Source organism: Balaenoptera physalus (genome assembly GCF_965194825.1).
Source record: "Balaenoptera physalus genome assembly, chromosome: 19".
NCBI classification, from domain to species: domain Eukaryota; kingdom Metazoa; phylum Chordata; class Mammalia; order Artiodactyla; family Balaenopteridae; genus Balaenoptera; species Balaenoptera physalus.
In genome coordinates this window covers 63,743,617-63,765,671 of record NC_138900.1, presented here as the reverse complement: position 1 = coordinate 63,765,671, position 22,055 = coordinate 63,743,617, and the positions used below count along the sequence as shown (strand labels likewise).

Genomic DNA, 22,055 nt, shown 5'->3' with positions numbered 1-22,055 from the left:
CCTGTGCTCAGCGCTTTACCTGCATCATTTCGTTGGCTCCGCCCAACCCCATGACACAGGTACTGTTAAATAGTCCTGCTTGATAAATGACCAACCTGAGGCTCTGAAAGAAACTGAATTGCCAAGGATTTAATTAGATCAGGCAACTCCAAAACCTGTGCTCTTAACAGCTACGCTCAAATCAAACCAGGGCTAACTGGCAGACACTGGGACTTGGGGCAAGCTTTATTAAGCACTTAATACGGGCTAAGCTTCTTCTTTTGAAAAACTCAGAACAGGAGGTACTTATTAATCCTACTTTCTAGATGGGGACAATTGAGGCTCAAGGAGGATCGACAGTCACAAGGCTGAAGTGGGATCTGAACCCGGCTGACTCTAATCTGCCTTTGCTTCATGACTCCAGGGCAGGGATCTGGGTCATGCTAAGGTAGAATTCCTAATGGTGAGTCTCCTGAGACAGAGAAGCAGGGCTGCCTCGTGAAGTGGTGAGCTCCCTGTCACTGCAGGTGACAGACGGGAGAATCACAGCACCTGGCATGTAGCAGATGCTCAATGAACATAAAGAATGAATAAGTGAGAGCACACGGGCTTCCTGTGTGCCCATCAAGGGCGGGAAAACACGGCCATCGGGAGCTGCCTTCCAATCCCGCGAGGATTCCCTGAGATGGATTCCTGAACTGATGAGGTTAAGAAGAATAAGCACGTTTCCTGCTCTTAGAAACTGAAGAGATTTCATTCCTGGAAAGGTCCTGGCTGGAGGCTGGAGGAGAGCCCTTGGTGTGAGGTAGAGGCCAGGTGAGCAGGTCCTAGTGGAAGAGGCAGGCAGGGCAGAACTGACCAAGAGGCCCCACTCCAGAAGGGAGAAGGTCCCCCCTCACAGCCTGTGTGTCTGCCCCCTTCCCTGAACTTCACCTTCCAGGAGCCTCTGCTGCCTCTTCCCAACACTGGGATTCCAGGAAGTTTCTGGGTTGGCCAGAGTCACCTGCATACCTAGAAGCCTATTTTGGTGCCAAAATGCGTCAATGAATGACCTCCCTAGGGCACTGAGAACCGACCAATGAGCAGGGTGGGGACTGGAGGAGAATGGAGGGTGAAGATGCTGCAAGGAGGGCCGTGATTGGTCCCTGAACTGACCAATCAAGAAAGCCCTAAATGTGAGCCAGGGGAAGGCAGCTGAAGCCGGGCAGCCCTGAGTTAGGCTAAGAGGGAGGTGTCAGGGCTGGGAGAGGGTGCAAAAGGCCAGAGGGGAAACTGAGGCAATCTGCATGGCTTCAGGTTCCCATGGCTTCATGGGAAGTTCTGCCTGTTAACTGGAGCTTTCAGAGCTGGTACTGGGGGGTGGGGGGGTTGATTTCTAGACGGGAACTTGCAGCCGTGTCTATTTCCATTTTTTCCCCCCTTCCCAATGGCTTCCAGGCATTTGACTCATGCACCATGCATTCAGCACCAACGGCAGAGGCTAAGAGGGCCGGGGCTCTGGAGCCAGATGCCTGGCTTCACTTCCCAGCACTGCCACTAACTACTGCGTGACTCTGGGCCCTGGTTGCCAGATAAACTACAGGTCACCCAGTTAAATGTGAATTTCAGATAAACAAGGAACTTTTTTTTTAAGTATAAGTAGGTCCCATGCAACATTTGGGACAGAGATAAAAAAAGAACAGTTTTTTCATGTATGTGAAATTCAAATGTAACAGGGCATCCTGTAACTTTATTGGCTAAATCTGGCAACCCTACACAGCCTTGGGAAATATTTCCACTTCTCTGTACTTTACCCTCCTCATCTCGAAGTGGGGATTAGGAGGGAGATTAAGTAAGTCGATGCTTACTTACTTACTCAGTTAGCATGTGCCTGGCACATGGTACACCCTCCATGAATGAAACAACTACTGTTCACGGCCATGGCTGCTGGGGTAGTTAGTGAGCCCCCCTGCCGGCTAAGAGCAGCCTCAATGCGGAGAGCCTTGTTTAACTCTGTAGTACAGCTGCTCCACACCCTGGGACTTACCCACGGACGCCCTCAATCCATACTTAAACAGTGAATGGCTGTCCCCCACCCCTACCCCCCAGGCTTACACTAGTTCATTCACGGAACGACACCTACAGTCCTACCTGATCGAGATATTTCTTCCACACGGGTTCTGTGTTATCAGCAACAAACTCATTCCAGCCATGGACCAGCCTGCGCTGTGTCACCGAGAACTCTGACAGCCCGTTCTGTAAATCCACCTGGAGGGAGAAGGACGGGCAAGTAAGGATTAAGGAGCCCAAGTCACAAGATTCCCGCTCCGGAAGCCAGCCGCTTCCATGATGATCAAGGAAAACGGGCTGTCCACAGAGGAGAGGGCACCAGTTCAAAGACACCGAGCAAAGAGGGGCAGAGAGAGGAGGAAACCCACAGTCCAATTCTCTTTCAGTTAGACCGCACTCTGCCCTCCAGATACTGCAGAAAAGACAGCCTTGGGCCTACATCTCAAGGAGTGCAATTGTAGTATGGACACCTGGAGATGCAGGTACACTTACGCTTCATCTTTAGAAAAATGGGCGGGCCTGGGAATGTAAAATGGTGCAGCGGCCATAGGAAACGTTATGGAAGTACCTCAAAAAATTAAAAACAGAACCACCATATAATCCAGCAGTTCCACTTCTGGGTGTATATACCAAGAGAACTGGAAGCCCATCTCAAAGAGATATTTGTCCACCCATGTTCATAGCAGCATAACATACAATAGCCAGAGGTGGAAGCAACTCAGTGTCCACCGATGCATGAATGGATAAGCAAAATGTGGTGAGGACACACCCCCCCCCCACACACACACACCATGTTTGCTCAGTTATCTAAGTAAAGATAATTAAAAACATAAAGCAAGCAAAGTCCTTCAGCCTCAGAGGGGAGGCTCATGGAATGGAAGTGGTTTTTCGGTTTGGGTTTTGTCTTGTACTGGCCAGGAATTCAAATTCGCTGGAGAAACTGATGAGATTTGTTTTCAGTCACTGGAAACACCATGGATTAGAAAAGATGAAGGGTGTGCACAGCAGATGGTGAAGGGTTTGAGCTTTGATGTCAAAACACCTGGACTCAACTCTGGCTGTGCTGCTGTGGAACCGTGTGGGTCCCCCTGAGACATCCTCTGTCTCCCATCAACAGGTGCACAGAGAGCTGGGAGGATCCTGGCTGCTAGGAATGGCCACTGCCATTAATGTGGATGCCATTCCTGGTGGGAAATCAGAACGGTTCAACAGCGATAGTATTTTCTAACAGTGATGATAAAAATGTACTATAGCACAGAACTCTAAAGCCACTTTCAGGACTTTGTATTGCTTTCTTCTTAATCTAAAAACCCTACCACAGATACAAATTCAATTCTTACATAAAATGCTTCGGCCAGATCCTCTCTGTGGCATTTGCTTGCTTCCTTGGGTGGCAGAGCGACCACCGTCTTCTCTTTCTCGATGGCTTTCAACTCATTTTGTCCATCAATCTGTGAAAAAAAGCAGGATTGCTATTAGGCACATTGGTTTTGTACTGATATGTCTTTTTAAAGTATAATATACAAAGATAAAGTGTGCAGATCTTAACTGTACAGCTCGAATTTTCACAAACTGACCCAAATAACCAGCCTCCAAAACAAGAAACAGACATTACCAGCCCCCAGGAGATTTGTTTTGCTGGGGGTTGAACTTTGTGTAAACGGTAACATGCAATATATATGCTTTTGACTCAAGGTTATTAGTGAGATTCATGCATGATGTGTGTAGTGATGGTTCGCTAATTTTCATGGCTGCATAATATTCCACCAAATGACTACAGCACAATTTATTTATCTGTTCTACTGCTGACGGATTGTTTCCAGTTGTTGGCTATTACAGATGCAAGCACCGGAACTCACAAGGCTGACAGAACAAGGCAACAATTCACAGGCTTAGAATCCTGGACCTTGAACGTCTGGAATTCTCAGTTAAGTTTGCCCCATACTACAGAGAGTGCCCCCTGATGGTGACTGGCAATATCACAGAATGTTCTAGGAGATGTCTGCAATAACCTAAGAAGAGGGGGGAACCCGGCCAAGGTCTGGGTGTCTAGCAGGTCTGGGAAGAAGCCACATGAAACACCTGAAGGGTGTGGGAGGACAGGGTAACACAGAGGAGACCTCATAATTAGGAAAACGCTGAGTATTTTTGCAAAATTATTCCTAGTATTCTGACACCTAGAACATGATAATCATCTTTTCCTTTTCCACCAGGTAGTCTGGCACTGGGAAGGAGGAAGGGGAGAGGCATTGGCTAACCTCTTCCTTCAGCTGGAACAGAGACGGTAAATTCCTCTTTTACTTCTTGCCATCCCCCACCCCCCGCCCCCATCTCCCAAATGCCTTGTTTGCTTAGAAATGCACTGCTAACCACACCCACTTCCTGGGAGGTGCTTCTCACTGTGCCAGTGACCAGGAAGCAACCAATGATTATTACACAGATCATTCGACAGACTCTTCTTAAGTCAAGCTTACTTTCTTCACTGTGCAAGATCCACTTCCCGGAGAAATGCACATCACAGCCGACACAGGATGTTTTTTTCTGCTCTCAAGACCTGGTTCGGTCGTACCAAATCAAGTGCTCAATCCATGCTCACACTGCAGATGAACACAGTCCTGGGTTACCGGACCTGCCTGGCTGGCTGTTCTCCAGCTGACCATTTCTGTCTGGCCTGACCACACCCAATTCACTTTTTATGCAGCGTCTCAAGCAACCCTGAAGCTATAAATCTAGCTCCTCCTCTACCTTCTGCTCTCTGTCTGTCTCCTTCTGTCTGTCTGTCTGTCTCTCTCTCTCTCACACACACACACACACCATGCTGGAAACATTTGGATAGACTCCAGTTACAGGACAGTACCTGACTGTCTCCAATATGGCTGCAGCAGACCCTACCTCACATCCACCCTCCATGCTCTCCTGGTCTTGGGTGGGGCAGCAGCATACTAGCTAAAAATCCACTGCCCACTGGAGGAGTCCTGTGTCCCCCAGGAGTGGACTGCTCTGGTGCCCCTGCAGAAGATGGCACATTTTCCCGACTGCCAAACCAAACTTTAAATCCAGGGTTCTCAACCAAGGGCAGTTTTGCCTCCTGGGGGACTTGGCCAGGGTCTGGAGACATGTTTGGCTGTCATGATGGGGGTCAGGGGTGCTACTGGCATCTAGTGGGTAGACGCTACATGTGCTGCCAAGCATCCTACCAGGAATGACCTGGAACAGAAGTGTCCCTACAGCTGAGGGAGAGAAGGCCTGCTTTAGAAATAGATGACGGGGGACTTCCCTGGCGGTCCAGTGGTTAAGACTCTGCGCTCCCAATGCAGGGGGCCCGGGTTCGATCCCTGGTCAGGGAACTAGATCCCGCGTGCTGCAACTAAGAGCACGCATACTGCAACTAAAAGATCCTGCACACGGCAAGGAAGATCTCGCACACAGCAACGAAGATCCTGTGTGCCGCAACTAAGACCCAGCGCAGCCAAATAAATAAATAAACATTTTAAAATAATAAGTAATATTTAATAAACAATAAATTATAAATAAATATTAAATTAAAAAAATGTTTTAAAGAAAAAAATAGGTGGTGGCCCTGTCCTGATGTCTTCCCAGGCCAGATGAGTTACCCTGCTCTACCCTCTCGGCACCCTGGATGTCTCCTTGACGGCACTTACACAACTTTCACTTGCATAATGACCAGCAAGTGATTATCACTCAAATGCCTCCATCTGCTCATGACGCAGCCCCTCCAGAAGGCGGGACCAGTGCCTGGTACCCAGGGGCTGCTCCGCGAGCATTAGTCAGTCAGAGCCCAGGACACCAATCCAAGTGCATGTGCACTTAGCGCCACGGTGTGGACGACTGGATACACACTCTCGGCCACAAGCCCCAGTTTACCCTCATTGTCAGCAGTGCCCAGGAGACAGTCCAGCTCCATTTGCCAGCATGTCACCTCGGGCAAGTGTTGACCTCTCTGATCATAATTTCCTCATCTGCAAAATGGGGGTGATGATGGCTAGCTACCTCGTCCTGCTTTTTTGGAATCAAGCATGTGCGTGCCTATACAGGGCTTGACAGAGTCCAGACTCACCATGAACTCCGAGTAAATGCTGGCCTGGTACCTGTCTCCGGGACCAGGCCTCCGACACTTGGTTGGAACGGCAATGATGGTGACATCACTTGGGTGGCTCAGCCACGTTCAGGCAACTCAAGAGCAGGAAGACGCATAGAGCGGCAGAAGGGGCACGGAGGTTGGAGTCACACAGACCTGGGTTCAAATCCTCCTCTGTCACTGACCAGCCCTGTAACCAGGGATGATAATCTGTCCCAGGTAGTTTTGAATATTTAAGAAAACCCAACTCCGTAATTGTGCCTTGCACGTGGCAGGTGCATTCAGTAAACATTTCACAAACGACCAGCAGCCTAAAGAACCAGAGGGATTTAGGAGGTGTGGTGACCCCAGCACTGGAGTAGCTTCTCTCTGTGACTCTGTCTTGTTGGGGATGATATTCCCTGATGTTCTCTCAGAGGCTGAGGCTTCTACAAGTGGCTCTAGAAGATACATAAATACTTAAATCTGTGTGGTTTTATTTTATTTTTAAATTTTTATTCATTTTTTTGAATCTGTGTGCTTTATTTTATTTTTGGCTGGGTTGGGTCTTCCTTGCTGTGTGCGGGCTTTGTCTAGTTGCAGAGAGCGGGGGCTACTCTTCGTTGTGGCGCGTGGGCTTCTCATTGAGGTGGCTTCCCTTGTTGCAGAGCATGGGTTTCAGTAGTTGTGGTGTGTGGGGGCTCAGTAGTTGTGGTGTGCAGGGGCTCAGTAGTTGTGGCACGTGGGCTCAGTAGTTGTGGCTCACGGGCTCTAGAGCGCAGGCTCAGTAGTTGTGGTGCACGGGCTTAGTTGCTCCGCGGCATGTGGGATCTTCCCGGACCAGGGCTTGAATCCATGTCCCCCGCATTGGCAGGTGGATTCTCAACCACTGCGCCACCAGGGAAGTCCCAAATCTGTGTGTTTTTAATCAACACTGAAAGTACAGGCAGGAAGATTGTGAATTCTATTTTTTAAAAATCTCCTTTGATTTGCATTTGATGCTAGGCTCAAATAATTTCTCTATATTTCAATTCTTTTAAAAAAAGAGATCAGGAAACTTACACAAGCCTCTTAGATAGCCGCATTCACCAGAGGGCAGACAGCAGAAGCAAGAAGAACTACAATCCTGCAGCCTGTGGAACAAAAACCACATTCACAGAAAGACAGGCAAGATGAAAAGGCAGAGGGCTATGTACCAGATGAAGGAACAAGATAAAACCCCAGAAAAACAACTAAATGAAGTGGAGATAGGCAACCTTCCAGAAAAAGAATTCAGAATAATGATAGTGAAGATGATCCAGGACCTCGGAATAAGAATGGAGGCAAAGATCGAGAAGACGCAAGAAATGTTTAACAAAGACCTAGAAGAATTAAAGAACAAACAAACAGAGATGAACAATACAATAACTGAAATGAAAACTACACTAGAAGGAATCAATAGCAGAATAACTGAGGCAGAAGAATGGATAAGTGACCTGGAAGACAGAATGGTGGAATTCACTGCTGCAGAACAGAATAAAGAAAAAAGAATGAAAAGAAATGAAGACAGTCTAAGAGACCTCTGGGACAACATTAAATGCAACAACATTCGCATTATAGGGGTCCCAGAAGGAGAAGGGAGAGAGAAAGGACCAGAGAAAATATTTGAAGACATTATAGTCGAAAACTTCCCTAACATGGGAAGGGAAATAGCCACCCAAGTCCAGGAAGCGCAGCGAGTCCCATACAGGATAAACCCAAGGAGAAACACGCCGAGACACACGGTAATCAAATTGGCAAAAATTAAAGACACAGAAAAATTACTGAAAGCAGCAAGGGAAAAACGACAAATAACATACAAGGGAACTCCCATAAGGTTAACAGCTGATTTCTCAGCAGAAACTCTACAAGCCAGAAGGGAGCGGCATGATATACTTAAAGTGATGAAAGGGAAGAACCTACAACCAAGATTAGTCTACCCGGCAAGGATCTCATTCAGATTCGATGGAGAAATCAAAAGCTTTACAGACAAGCAAAAGCTAAGAGAATTCAGCACCAGCAAACCAGCTCTACAACAAATGCTAAAGGAACTTCTCTAAGTGGGAAACACAAGAGAAGAAAAGGACCTACAAAAACAAACCCAAAACAATTAAGAAAATGGTCATAGGAACATACATATCAATAATTACCTTAAACGTGAATGGATTAAATGCTCCAACCAAAAGACACAGGCTTGCTGAATGGATACAAAAACAAGACCCATCTATATGCTGCCTACAAGAGACCCACTTCAGACCTAGGAACACATACAGACTGAAAGTGAGGGGATGGAAAAAGATGTTCCATGCAAATGGAAATCAAAAGAAAGCTGGAGTAGCAATACTCATATCAGATAAAATAGACTTTAAAATAAAGAATGTTACAAGAGACAAAAAAGGACACTACATAATGATCAAGGAATCAATCCAAGAAGAAAATATAACGATTATAAATATATATGCACCCAACATAGGAGCACCTCAATATATAAGGCAACTGCTAACAGCTATAAAAGAGGAAATTGACAGTAACACAATAATAGTGGGGTCTTTAACACCTCACTTACACCACTGGACAGATCATCCAAAATGAAAATAAATATGGAAACAGAAGCTTTAAATGACACAATAGACCCGATAGATTTAATTGATATTTATAGGACATCCCATCCAAAAACAGCAGATTACACTTTCTTCTCAATTGCGCATGGAACATTCTCCAGGATAGGTCACATCTTGGGTCACAAATCAAGCGTCAGTAAATTTAAGAAAACTAAAATCATATCAAGCATCTTTTCTGACCACAACGCTGTGAGATTAGAAATGAATCACAGGGAAAAAAAAGTAAAAATCACAAACACATGGAGGCTAAACAATACATTACTAAATAACCAAGAGATCACTGAAGAAATCAAAGAGGAAATTAAAAAATACCTAGAGACAAATGACAATGAAAACACGACGACCCAAAACCTATGGGATGCAGCAAAAGCAGTTCTAAGAGGGAAGTTTATAGCTATACAAGCCTACCTCAAGAAACAAGAAAAATCTCAAATAAACAATCTAATCTTACACCTAAAGGAACTAGAGAAAGAAGAACAAACAAAACCCAAAGTTAGCAGAAGGAAAGAAATCATAAGATCAGAGCAGAAGTAAATGAAATAGAAACAAAGAAAACAATACCACAGATCAATGAAACTAAAAGCTGGTTCTTTGAGAAGATAAACAAAATTGATAAACCATTAGCCAGACTCATCAAGAAAAAGAGGGAGAGGACTCAAATCAATAAAATTAGAAACGAAAAGGGAGAAGTTACAACAGACACCGCAGAAATACAAAGCATCCTAAGAGACTACTACAAGCAACTGTATGCCAATAAAATGGACAACCTGGAAGAAATGGACAAATTTCTTAGAAAGGTACAACCTTCCAAGACTGAACCAGGAAGAAATAGAAAATATGAACAGACAAATCACAAATAATGAAATTGAAACTGTGATTAAAAATCTTCCAACAAACAAAAGTCCAGGACCAGATGGCTTCACAGGTGAATTCTATCAAACATTTAGAGAAGAGCTAACACCCATCCTTCTCAAACTCTTCCAAAAAATTGCAGAGGAAGGAACACTCCCAAACTCATTCTATGAGGCCACCATCACCCTGATACCAAAACCAGACAAAGATACTACAAAAGAAGAAAATTACAGATCAATATCACTGATGAATATAGATACAAAAATTCTCAACAAAATACTAGCAAACAGAATCCAACAACACATTAAAAGGATCATATACCATGATCAAGTGGGGTTTATTCCAGGAATGCAAGGATTCTTCAATATATGCAAATCAATCAATGTGATACACCATATTAACAAACTGAAGAAGAAAAACCATATGATCATCTCAATAGATGCAGAAAAAGCTTCCGAGAAAATTCAACACCCATTTATGATTAAAAACTCTCCAGAAAGTGGGCACAGAGGGACCCTACCTCAACATAATAAAGGCCATATACGACAAACCCACAGCAAACATCATTCTCAATGGTGAAAAACTGAAAGCATTTCCTCTAAGATCAGGAACAAGACAAGGATGTCCACTCTCACCACTATTATTCAACATAGTTTTGGAAGTCCTAGTCACAGCAATCAGAGAAGAAAAAGAAATAAAAGGAATACAAATTGGAAAACAAGAAGTAAAACTGTCACTGTTTGCAGATGACATGATACTATACATAGAGAATCCTAAAGATGCCACCAGAAAACTGCTAGAGTTAATCAATGAATTTGGTAAAGTTGCAGGATACAAAATTAATGCACAGAAATCTCTAGCATTCCTATACACTAATGATGAAAAATCTGAAAGAGAAACTAAGGAAACACTCCCATTTACCACTGCAACAAAAAGAATAAAATACCTAGGAATAAACCTACTAGGGAGACAAAAGCCCTGTATGCAGAAAAGTATAAGACACTAATGAAAGAAATTAAAGATGATACCAACAGATGGAGAGATATACCATGTTCTTGGATTGGGAGAATCAATATTGTGAAAATGACTATACTACCCAAAGCAATCTACAGATTCAATGCAATCCCTATCAAATTACGAATGGCATTTTTTTACAGAACTAGAACAAAAAATCTTAAAATTTGTATGGAGACACAAAAGACCCCGAATAGCCAAAGCAGTCTTGAGGAAAAAAAACGGAGCTGGAGGAATCAGACTCCCTGACTTCAGACTCTACTACAAAGCTACAGTAATCAAGACAATATGGTACTGGCACAAAAACAGAAACATAGATCAATGGAACAAGATAGAAAGCCCAGAGATAAACCCACGCACCTATGGTCAACTAATCTATGACAAAGGAGGCAAGGGTATACAATGGAGAAAAGACAGTCTCTTCAATAAGTGGTGCTGGGAAAACTGGACAGCTACATGTAAAAGAATGAAATTAGAACACTCCCTAACACCATACACAAAAATAAACTCAAAATGGATTCAAGACCTAAATGTAAGACTGGACACTATAAAACTCTTAGAGGAAAACATAGGAAGAACACTCTTTGACATAAATCACAGCAAGATCTTTTTTGATCCACCTCCTAGAGAAATGGAAATAAAAACAAAAATAAACAAATGGGACCTAATGAAACTTCAAAGCTTTTGCACAGCAAAGAAAACCATAAACAAGACGAAAAGACAACCCTCAGAATGGGAGAAAATATTTGCAGACGAATCAATGGACAAAGGATTAACCTCCAAAATATATAAACAGCTCATGCAGCTCAATATTAAAGAAACCAACACCCCAATCCAAAAATGGGCAGAAGACCTAAATAGACATTTCTCCAAAGAAGACATACAGATGGCCAAGAGGCACATGAAAAGTTGCTCAACATCACTAATTATTAGAGAAATGCAAATCAAAACTACAATGAGGTATCACCTCACGCCAGTTAGAATGGGCATCATCAGAAAACCTACAAACAACAAATGCTGGAGAGGGTGTGAAGAAAAGGGAACCCTCTTGCACTGTTGGTGGGAATGTAAATTGATACAGCCACTATGGAGAACAGTATGGAGGTTCCTTAAAAAACTAAAAATAGAATCACCATATGATCCAGCAATCCGACTACTGGGCATATACCCTGAGAAAACCATAATTCAAAAAGACGCATGCACCCCAATGTTCATTGCAGCACTATTTACAATAGCCAGGTCATGGAAGCACCCTAAATGCCCATCGACAGACGAATGGATAAAGAAGATGTGGTACATATATGCAATGGAATATTACTCAGCCATAAAAAGGAACGAAATTGGGTCATTTGTTGAGACGCAGATGGATCTAGAGACTGTCATACAGAGTGAAGTAAGTCAGAAAGAGAAAAACAAATATCGTATATTAATGCATGTATGTGGAATCTAGAAAAATGGTACAGATGAACCGGTTTGCAGGGCAGAAATTGAGACCCAGATGTAGAGAACAAAGGTATGGACACCAAGGGGGGAAAGCAGCAGGGGGGTGGGGGTGGTGGTGGGATGAATTGGGCGACTGGGATTGACATGTATACACTGATGTGAATAAAATGGATGACTAATAAGAACATGCTGTATAAAAAAATAAATGGAATAAAATTCAAAAATTAAAAAAAAAACAAAAAAACTAATACTAAACTTTCTTTGGGTTATTTGTATGGAAATATGTTAATATAAATGTTTCAGAAAAAAAAAAAAAGAAGATCCATCAAGAGATAAATGGGGAAGCAAAGTGTGGTCTAGCCACACAATGGAGTATTATTCAACCTTAAAAAGGAAGGGAATTCTGACACCTGCCACATCATGGATGAAGCTTGAGGACATTATGCTAAGTGAAATACGCCAGTTACAAAAGGACAAATACGGTAATCATACCACTTACGTGTGGTACCCAGAAGAGAGAAATTCAGAGAGACAGGAGGTAGAATGGTGGTTTCCAGCAGCTGGGGAAGGAGAGACGGAGGAATTAGTGGGTTTTTTGTTTGTTTGTTTGGTTTTGTTTTTGGCCACGTCGCTCAGCTTGCGGGATCTCAGTTCCCTGACCAGGGATTGAATCTGGGCCACGGCGGTGAAAGCGCCAAGTCCTAACCACTGGACTGCCAGGGAAGTCCCGGAAGCTAGTGTTTAATGGGGACAGAGTTTCAGTGGGAGAAGTTGAAAAAGTTCTGGAGACGGACGGTGGTGATGATTGGAGGACCATGTGAATGTACTTAATGCCACTGAATCATGCACTTAAAACAGTTAAGATGGTAAATGTTATGTACATTTTACCACACACACAAAATCCACAACAAGAAAAAAAAAAAAAAAGGATCAAAGGAATCCACTCCCTCTGCCTTTGTGGGTCAAGATTAGCAGGAGTTCCCACCATTTCTCAGGAACTCCCAGTTTGTCCGAGCGCGTGTCCCTGGGAACCAGGCAAGTAGCTGAAAGAGGCTTGGGTGTGTAAGGGGAGGGGCCAGGAAGGCAGCCTGGAGGGGGAGGGTCCACATTCCAGCTGTGTACTGTGACCATGACTGTGGGGACAGAGTCTGAGCCCAAAGTGGGAGGGCACCTGGCCTCCAACTGTGTTCTCTGAGTGAAAGCCATTGACATACTCCCAGGTATGTGAACAAGAGAACAGAAAATAGGGACTCAAATAACTACATGTTCGTGGACGTTCACAGTAGCACAATTCACAGCAGCTCAAAGGCCCGTCAACGGATGATGGATGAACAAGATGTGCTCTCTCCACACAATGGAAAATTATTCAGCCTCAAAAAGGAATGAAGTGCTGATGCATGCTATGCTCTGGGTTGAACTGTGTCCCTTCAAAAAAGATACCTTGATATGGAAGCAGCCTAAGTGCCCATTAATAGATGAATGAAGAAGATGCGGTGTATATGTGTGTGTGTGTATATATATGTATGTATGTATACGCACACACGCGCACACACAAATGGAATATTACTCAACCATAAAAAAGAATGAAACCTTGCCATTTGCAACAGCATGGATGGACCTAGAGGGTATCATGCTCAGTGAAATAAGTCAGACAGAGAAAGACACATACTGTAGGATATCACTTATATGCGGACTCTAAAAAACAAATGAACAAACATAACAAAAACAGAAACAGAGTTATAGATGCTGAAAACAAACAAGTGGTTGTCAGAGGGAAGAGGGGTGGTGGGAGGAGAGAAATAGGTGAGGGAGATTAAGAGGTACAAACTTCCAGTTGCAAAATAAACGTGTCACAGGTATGAAATCGACAGTGTGAGGGACACATGCAATTATTAAGTAATATCTTCGCATGGTGACAGATTGTTACTAGACATCCTGGTGATCATTTTGAAATACATAGAAATACTGAATCACTATGCTGTACACCAGGAACTAACATAGTGTCGTAGGTCAATTAAACTTCAAAAAACAAAATTTGATCTCATAGAAAAAGAGATCAGATTTATGGTTACCAGAGGTGGGGAGGGTGAATTGGATGAAGGTAGTCAAAAGGTTCAAATTTCTAGTTATAAGATAAATAAGTACTAGGCATATAACGTACAACGTGATAAATATAAATAACAGTGCTGTACGTTATATACAAAAGTGTTAACAGGGTAAGTCCTAAGAGTTCTCATCACAAGGAAAAAATATGAGATGGATGTTTGCTAAACTTACTGTGATAATCATTTCTTGACGCATGTAAGTCAAATCATTCTGTTGTACACCTTAAACTTAGTGCTGTATGTCAATTATATCTCAATAAATCTGGAAGGAGGGACTTCCCTGGTGGTCCAGTGGTAAAGAATCGGCCTTACAATGCAGGGGACACGGGTTCGATCCCTGGTCCAGGATCTAAGATCCCACATTGGTCAGGGAAATAAGATCCCACATGCCTCGGGGCAACTAAGCCCGTGTGCCACAACTACTGAGCTCGCGCGCCTCAACCAGAGAGCCTGCTTGCCGCAAACTATAGAGCCCACGCGCTCTGGAGCCCACGCGCCACAACTACAGAGCCCATGCACCCTGGAGCCTGTGCACCACAACTAGAGAGAGAAAACCCGCATGGCACAACTACAGAGAAGCCCACACACCACAACGCAGAGCCCGCGCACCACAACGCAAGATCCCACGTGGCTCTACGAAGATCCCGCAGGCCGCAACTAAGACCAACACAGCCAAAAATAATAAAATAAATAAATAAATAATAAACAAATCTTAAAAAAAATAAATCTGGAATGAAAAAGAAGCTACCTTCAAGTCATAACCCCCAGAACCTCAGAATGCGACCTCATTTAGAAATAGGGTCTTTAAAGGGGTAACCAAGTGAGAATGAGGTCACTAGGGTGGGCCCTAATCGAATATGCCTGATGTTCTCATAAGAAGGAGTGCTCTGGACACAGAGACAGACCCACATGGCGGGAGGACGATGTGCAGACACAGCGAGGAGCGATGCCCCTGCAAGCCCAGGACATCAGGGATCACCAGCAGTGCCGGAAGTGAAGAGAAAGGCATGGGACAGGCTCCCCACTGCAGCCGTTACAGAGAGCCAGGCCCTGCCAACACCGTCATCTTGGACGTCTGGCCTCCAGAACCGTGAGAGAATAAATTTCTGTTGTTTGAAGCCACCATAATTTTGGGTGCTTTGTCTCAGGAGCCCTAGGAAACGACGACATTCTCCAACACGGATGAACCTCGAAAACTCTGTGTTGAGTGAAGGAAGCCAAACACAAAAGCCACGTATCACCTGATTCTGTTTTGAGGGAATGTCCAGAATAGGTAAATCCACAGAGACAGAAAGTAGATGCATGGTTGCCAGGTACCGGAGGCAAGGGCATGACTGGAGAGCAGCTGCTATGGGTGTGACGTTTCTTTTAGGGGTGGCCAAAATGTTTGGAGCCCTCCACTGGGGGTTCCACTAGAAGCAGGGGTCACATGACATTAGGGATGCACTCGGTGCCATTGAATTGGTCACTTTAATGCGGGGAGTTTTATGTTATGTGAATTTCACCTCAATAAATTTTATTTTTCAAAAAAGAAATTTTAAAAAGCCACTTGGGGACTTCCCTGGTGGCGCAGTGGTTAAGAATCTGCCTGCCAATGCAGGGGACATGCGTTTGAGCCCTGGTCCAGGAAGATCCCACATGCCGCGGAGCAACTAAGCCCGTGCGCCACAACTACTGAGCCTGCGCTCTAGAGCCCGCGAGCCACAACTACTGAAGCCCACACGCCTAGAGCCCGTGCTCCGCAACAAGAGAAGCCACCTCAATGAGAAGCCCGCGCACCGCAACGAAGAGTAGCCCCCGCTCGCCCCAACTAGAGAAAGCCCGCGTGCAGCAATGAAGACAAAACGCAGCCAAAAATAAGTAAGTAAATTAAATTTAAAAAAGAAAATATTCCTTCTTTAAAAAATAAAAAAATAAAAAGCCACTTAGACGGGAACTCCCTCCAAAACCTTGACCTGTGTCCCCAACTCGCTCCTGGGCCCCAACTGCATCAGGTCTCAGACCTCCGCCCCACCCCTGAGGGTCTCCTCCAATCCCTCCGCCGCATTTCCGTGTGGTTTTCCCCTGTACCCCTAACCTCCGTTCTGGGCTTCACGCTGGAGACCACACTCTCACTCCTCTCCTTCCCCACGATCGAGCTTGGGAAGAAGCCGTCTACACTCGCTGTCTCTGCTTTGTTAACGCCCATCCACTTCCCAGCCCACTTCAGCCGGGGTCCCAGGTCCGTCCTGTGCTCCCAGGCTGCTAGGACAGGGCGTCCGCAGGGGCTCAGCCCGCCTTACTGCAGGGCTGCCATTCTCAGAAAGCAGAGCCCTCAGATGGGACTGGAATGTGGTCCCTGTCCCCAGCGGCACGTGGGTGTTCTTGTGCGGCCCCCTCTACCCCTTAAGGACACGTGCTTCGTGGATTCTGCCGGGTTTGAACGCGGCGTTTTCCTTCTGTAAAGAGTGGCCCATCCTGACTCAGGTCAGGCACCCTCTGGGGCACCCCTGATTCTCCCTTCCTGTCCAGCCTGATGTGGGGGGCACCACCCCTCCCTTCTCCTTTGTGTCTCTCTTTTTTTTTTTTTTTTTTACAAAGTTCTTTTTCACTAAGGTGAAATTCACATAACATAAAATGGCCCGTCTTAGAGTGAACAATTCAGGGACATTCAGAACATTCTCAGTGTTGTGCAATCACCCCATCTACCTAGTGGTAAGACACTTCCGTCACCCCAAAAGGAGACCTTGTACCATCATCAGTCACACACACACCCCCCCCCCACCCCCAGCTCCTGGCAACCTCCCATCTGCCGTCTGTCTCCACAGATTTACCGATTCTGCATATTGCATATGAATAGAATCATATAATATGTGACCTTCTGTGCCTCCTCTGTGACCCCGCGAAAGATCATTTGCTCCCAGAGGACAGACCCACACTGGTGATGGTGAATGGGGTCTTCCCGAGACCCGAGGAAATAGTCTGGAACGTATGGACTTCTTAGGGCATTTTCAGCAAGCAAGACGGCCCAGTGCCGAAGCTACCCGGCGGAGGCTTCTGAGGGAACCGCAGACGCAAACAGCATCGCTGGAAGAGGAGCTGTGAGCTCACGGCAGAGCAAGCGACCACGCGGCACCTGCGGGTGAACCGTCTCCTCGGAGCAGAGTCCGGCTTCTCTGCGTCCCAGCCAGCTCTGGAAACTCGCTTCACCTCAAACCGAGTTAGACCCCGATGATCGCTTCCCTCTTTAAAGGGTTCATGCAAACATTTATTTCTGCAACATATTTGCCCAAAACCTCCCCCGTGCCTCGATTTCCCCCTCTGCAAAGTGGGGGTTATAATAGCAGGGGTTCCATAAGCTGCCGTGAGGTAGCAGGAAACCAGCGACTCGGAGCCCCGAGTTCAGGGCCTGGCACCCGGGAAGCATAAGCGAACCTAAGCTATGGGGGTGATGAACAGGGACAACAGAGCGGGGGGGGGGATATCCTCATCCTCCAGCGGCTCCAAGAACACGGTAGGGGAGGGGGCTCCTAATACGGCTGCCAGAATAAGCAAAAACAAAAAGTGCAGGATGTCCAGTTACTTCCGAACTCCAGGTAAACAATGAATCATCTTTCAGTATATGTACTTGGCAAACATTGCATAGAACGCACGTATACTAAAAAGTGATTCGCTGTTTATCTGAAAGTCAAGTGCAGCTGGACGTCCCCTGGGGATCTGGCAACACCAGGAAGGAACGAGCCAAGAGACGCCCGTGACCCGTGTGGCAGTACCGTGACGGGGACACCTCGCCCTGCGAAGGAGCCACGGGGCCCCGGTTCAGAGTGCGGGCGCTCAGGAACTGCGAGAAAACAGCCTTGAAGAAGGTACAGGAGTGAGCTCCCCCGGAGCAGAGGGGGCCTTCAGGTGGAAAGGTCACCAGGAAGAGCCAGCAAGTGGCCCACCTGGGGAGCTCCGAGCTCCCTGAGTTGGGGAGAGAGTTCGCGGCCCTGGAGGGTTTCGGAGGGAGGGACGGGGCCAGAGAGCAAGCCAGGGGCCTGGTGAACCACACAGCCCTGACTTATCGAGAAGGCCATAAAATGGGTGGATGCAGTTCTTGGGATCAATGCAAGGGGAGGGGAACGATGTAAGGGTCACGGCCACCCAAGAACAATTGGCCAGGGGTCACTAAGGAGGTGATGTTTGGAACGAGGGGCGAACGAGCCTCACTCAGGGCAAATGCTTCCTTCTCTCTAAGACTTCCTGCCCAGTCTCTCCCAAGGCGCGTATCTGTGAGGTATCCAGTTTTACCTTAGTCTGGTGGTTCTCAATGTATGGTCCTCAGCCCAGCATCATCTGGAGCTCCCTAGAAATGCATTTTCTTGGGCCCCATCCTGGATCTAATGGGTCAGAAGCCCTGGGGGTGGGCCCTGCGATCTGTGTTTTAACACGTTCTCCAGGGGATTCTGATGCACTTCAAAGCTGGGGAACCACTAGGATCGTGTAAGAATACACCTGCCGTGGCCTATACCCAGGTCAACTGAGGAGCGGGGGGCGTCCCAGCCACCAGGATTCCTAAGAGCCCCAGGTGATTCTGATAGGCAGCCAGAGCTGAGCTGAGGATGCCTGGCTGGGAGATGCATTCAAAGAGCAACCCCAGGACTTCCCTGGTGGTTCAGTGGTTAAGACTCCATGCTTCCACTGCAGGGGGCATGGGTTCGATTCTTGGTCAGGGAACTAAGATCCTATGTACTGTGCAGCCAAAAAAAATAATATAAATAAATAAATAAAAATAAAAGCCTTTCCAAAGAGCAACCTCATGGGTCCTGTTTTTAAGGCGCCGCCATCTTGGAGGAGAGACAAGGCTGTGACCCATGGCCAACCAAGCACCAGGTGACAAGTGTCAGGGGCCCCAGGAGAGCTGTGGAAGTCCAAGCAGGAAGCATCCTTCTGCTTCCTGGAGGAGGAATGGGGGTGAGGTCCTGAGGCAGCAGGTGCCCCAAGTCCTCCTAGAAGTCGGGCGGACAAGGAAAGGAGATGGCCAGTGAAGCAGAGGCAGACAACAGCTAACAGCTCATGATGACAATAAAACAACTGTAGCTGCAACAATCGACACTCATGGTACAGCAGATAAATAGCTAACATGTTGATATTAGACATCTTACCCAGCATTGGACATATACGAGCTCATCTAAACATCACGGCAGCCCCTGGGGGTGGATGCAATTTTTTTATCCCCATCTTACAGATGAAGAAATGGATGACTTGGTCAACTCCCAAGACAGCACTTTTAGTCTCTGCTCTATAAAAACACGAGAAAACTTCATGGTGGGCATTGTGCTGTGCAAGTGGGAGAAAACAGATAGAAAAACATGACTTTCTGGATCTTCCAAGTGGAGAAGAGGGAAAGGATGGTGGGAACAGGGAAAGCTGAGCCCCCCAAAGATGGCCACGTCCTAATCCCTGGAATCTGTGCATATGTGACCTGACCTGGTGAAAAGGACTTTGCAGATGAGATTAAGTTGACAATCTTGAGTTGGGGAAACCATCTGGGTTATCGCGGTGGCCCCATGTCATCACAAGGGTCCTTATAATGGGAGGCAGGAGGGTCAGAGAAGGAGATGTGAGGACCGAAGCAGAGGCTGGAGGGATGTGATTCCTGGCTTTGAAGACAGAAGAAGGGGCTACAAGCCAAGGAATGTAATCAGCCTGCAGAAGCTGCATAAAAGGCAGGGAAACAGATTCTCCCCCAGAGCTCCCAGAAGGAAAGCAGTCCTGCTGACCTTTTGATTTTAACCCAGTGAGACCTGTGTCAGACATCTGACCTCCAGGACTGTAAGAGAATACATTTGTGTGTTTCAAGCCATCAAGCCTGTGGTGATTTGTTACGGCAGCCCGAGGAAACTGCACACCATCCACCCATCCATCCATCCATCCATCCATCCATCCATCCATCCATCCATCCACCATCAGTCCCAGAAGGAACCCAGCTCTCTGAGCTCCCAGACTCCCAGTCCTCCTGTGCCCAGCACACTGCTGACCCACTTGTTTGCCTCCAGCATTGGACCATGAGCCTCCCCGGGCAGTGGCTGGTCCTATCCAACTTAGAGCCAGGCGCGCCGCTCAGTGCTTGGCAGAAGAAAGCACTCAAAAGAGTTCGTGGGAGGGGAGATAGGGAGGGAAGGTGGGGGACGGTGCTGAGCTGCCTGGAAGGTCTCGATGCCCGCGGGTGCTGGGAGTCAGGCCAGGGCTGGAGGGGGCGGCAGTGGCAGGTGGTTGCCAGGGGCAATGAGAGGCACAGACAGCCCAAGGGCACCGCCTCTGGAAGGTGCAGTCATGGGTTACGGAGCACAGCGCTTCTTAACGTACACTGCTTCCCGTGGTGACAGCTGAGCAGTGCTGTGGCCAGTGCCGCTGGCCCAAGTCCTCTAAGGGTCTTCTCTCACCAAACGACCCTGTGTTGGTTCACTTGTCCATTCCCCAACTTCCTCCCTGTGTGCAAGAAGCTCTGCCTGGTGCCTCGGGAAAGCAGAGGCAGTGCCTACCCTGCCTTGAGAACCTACACAAGCAAGTTCATTTAAAAGAATATTAGGACAATAGGACCTTGCTGTATAGCACAGGGAACTATATTCAATATCCTGTGATATTTAGATGAAATGTCCAGAACAGGAAAACATAGAGATAGAGAAATTAGTGGTTGCTTAGGTCTGGGAAAGATGGGGAGTGGGTTGTGATAGCTAAAGAGTACAGGGTTTCTTTCTGAGGTGATGAAAATGTTCTAAAATTGACTGTGGTGATGGTTGCATATATCTGTGATTATATTAAAAACCACTGAATTACACACTTAAAATTTTTTTTAAATATCCTATGATAAGCCATAATGGAAAAGAATATGAAAAAGAATGTGTGTGTGTATATATATATATGTGTGTGTGTGTATATATATACACACACACACATATATATATATATATAACTGAATCATTTTGCTGTACAGTAGAAATTAACACAACATTGTAACTCAACTATACTTCAATAAAATAAATTTTAGGACAAGTAGGAACTAAAGAAACCACTGAAGTACCAGAAGAAACCACGGACTACATTTCAAAAACGTCTCAGAGTAAGAAAGGATGTTCTGAGTGGCAGATGAAGCCAGAAGCCAGGAAGGAAAAGGTTGATAAATTCACTACATAAAACCGGTTGTCTTCTGCAAGAAGCACCACGTGCAAAGTCCAAAGGTAAAAACCACACTGTGGAAAATATCTGTAGCTTATAACACCGATGAAAAACAATTCCCCAAACAAGTGAAGGGCTCTCACTTATGAAGAAGGGAAAAGACTAGCAGCTCATGTTTTTCAAAAACGGGCAAAGGACATAAACTAAGAGTTCACAGAAAGGGAATAATGATGAATAACTTTGAAACAGGAAAAGATCATCAAACTCATTTAAAATCAGAGATTCGCATTCAAGAGACTCCAGTACACCCTCCGCCACCTGTCTGATAGGTAAGGTTCCAGAAATTTGTAACAGGAGAGCTGGCGACAGCGGGTGGGGATGGAGCCTCTCATCTGGGGCCGGGAGGGGCAAGTAAATCCAGATGAGCCCCAGTGGAAGGCAGTTGGCAGCACCAAAGTTGAAAATGGACCTGTTCTACTCATATCTTTTGCAGATTTATTTACTGCAGAATGGTTTCTGTTCAAAGTCATCCACTGCAATATTGTTTATAATAACTAAGTACTAGAAACAACCCACGTGCTGCTAATAAAGGATTGGTTAAATTAATTACGGTAGCACCATAACATGAAACCCTTTGCTGCCACCAAAATAAGAGCACAAACTTTTTTTTTTACCTATACGGAAAACGTTAAATATATATGGCAGTATAACTTACATACAGTCCTGTACACAAATCCTGCGTGTGCCTGGACGCACTTT

At 45.9% G+C, this 22,055-nt stretch overlaps 1 protein-coding gene across 9 annotated transcripts in view; it reads right to left on the bottom strand.

Moving 5' to 3' along the window:
• The window catches only part of ATP2C2 (ATPase secretory pathway Ca2+ transporting 2), a gene marked incomplete at its 3' end in the record, with an annotated part of 86,239 nt that overhangs the window by 51,480 nt on the left and 12,704 nt on the right, over positions 1–22,055 (bottom strand). For 8 of the 9 annotated variants that reach the window (XM_082438426.1, XM_082438432.1, XM_082438430.1 and 5 more), the window contains exons 2-3: positions 3,369–3,479; positions 2,110–2,226 (exon numbers count right to left, since the gene is read on the bottom strand). In XM_082438426.1, coding sequence (XP_082294552.1) covers positions 2,110–2,226; positions 3,369–3,479 — 228 coding nt within the window. Of the gene's footprint in view, positions 1–2,109; positions 2,227–3,368; positions 3,480–22,055 lie in introns of those variants that run through there. The other variant, XM_082438433.1, reaches the window with a different exon arrangement.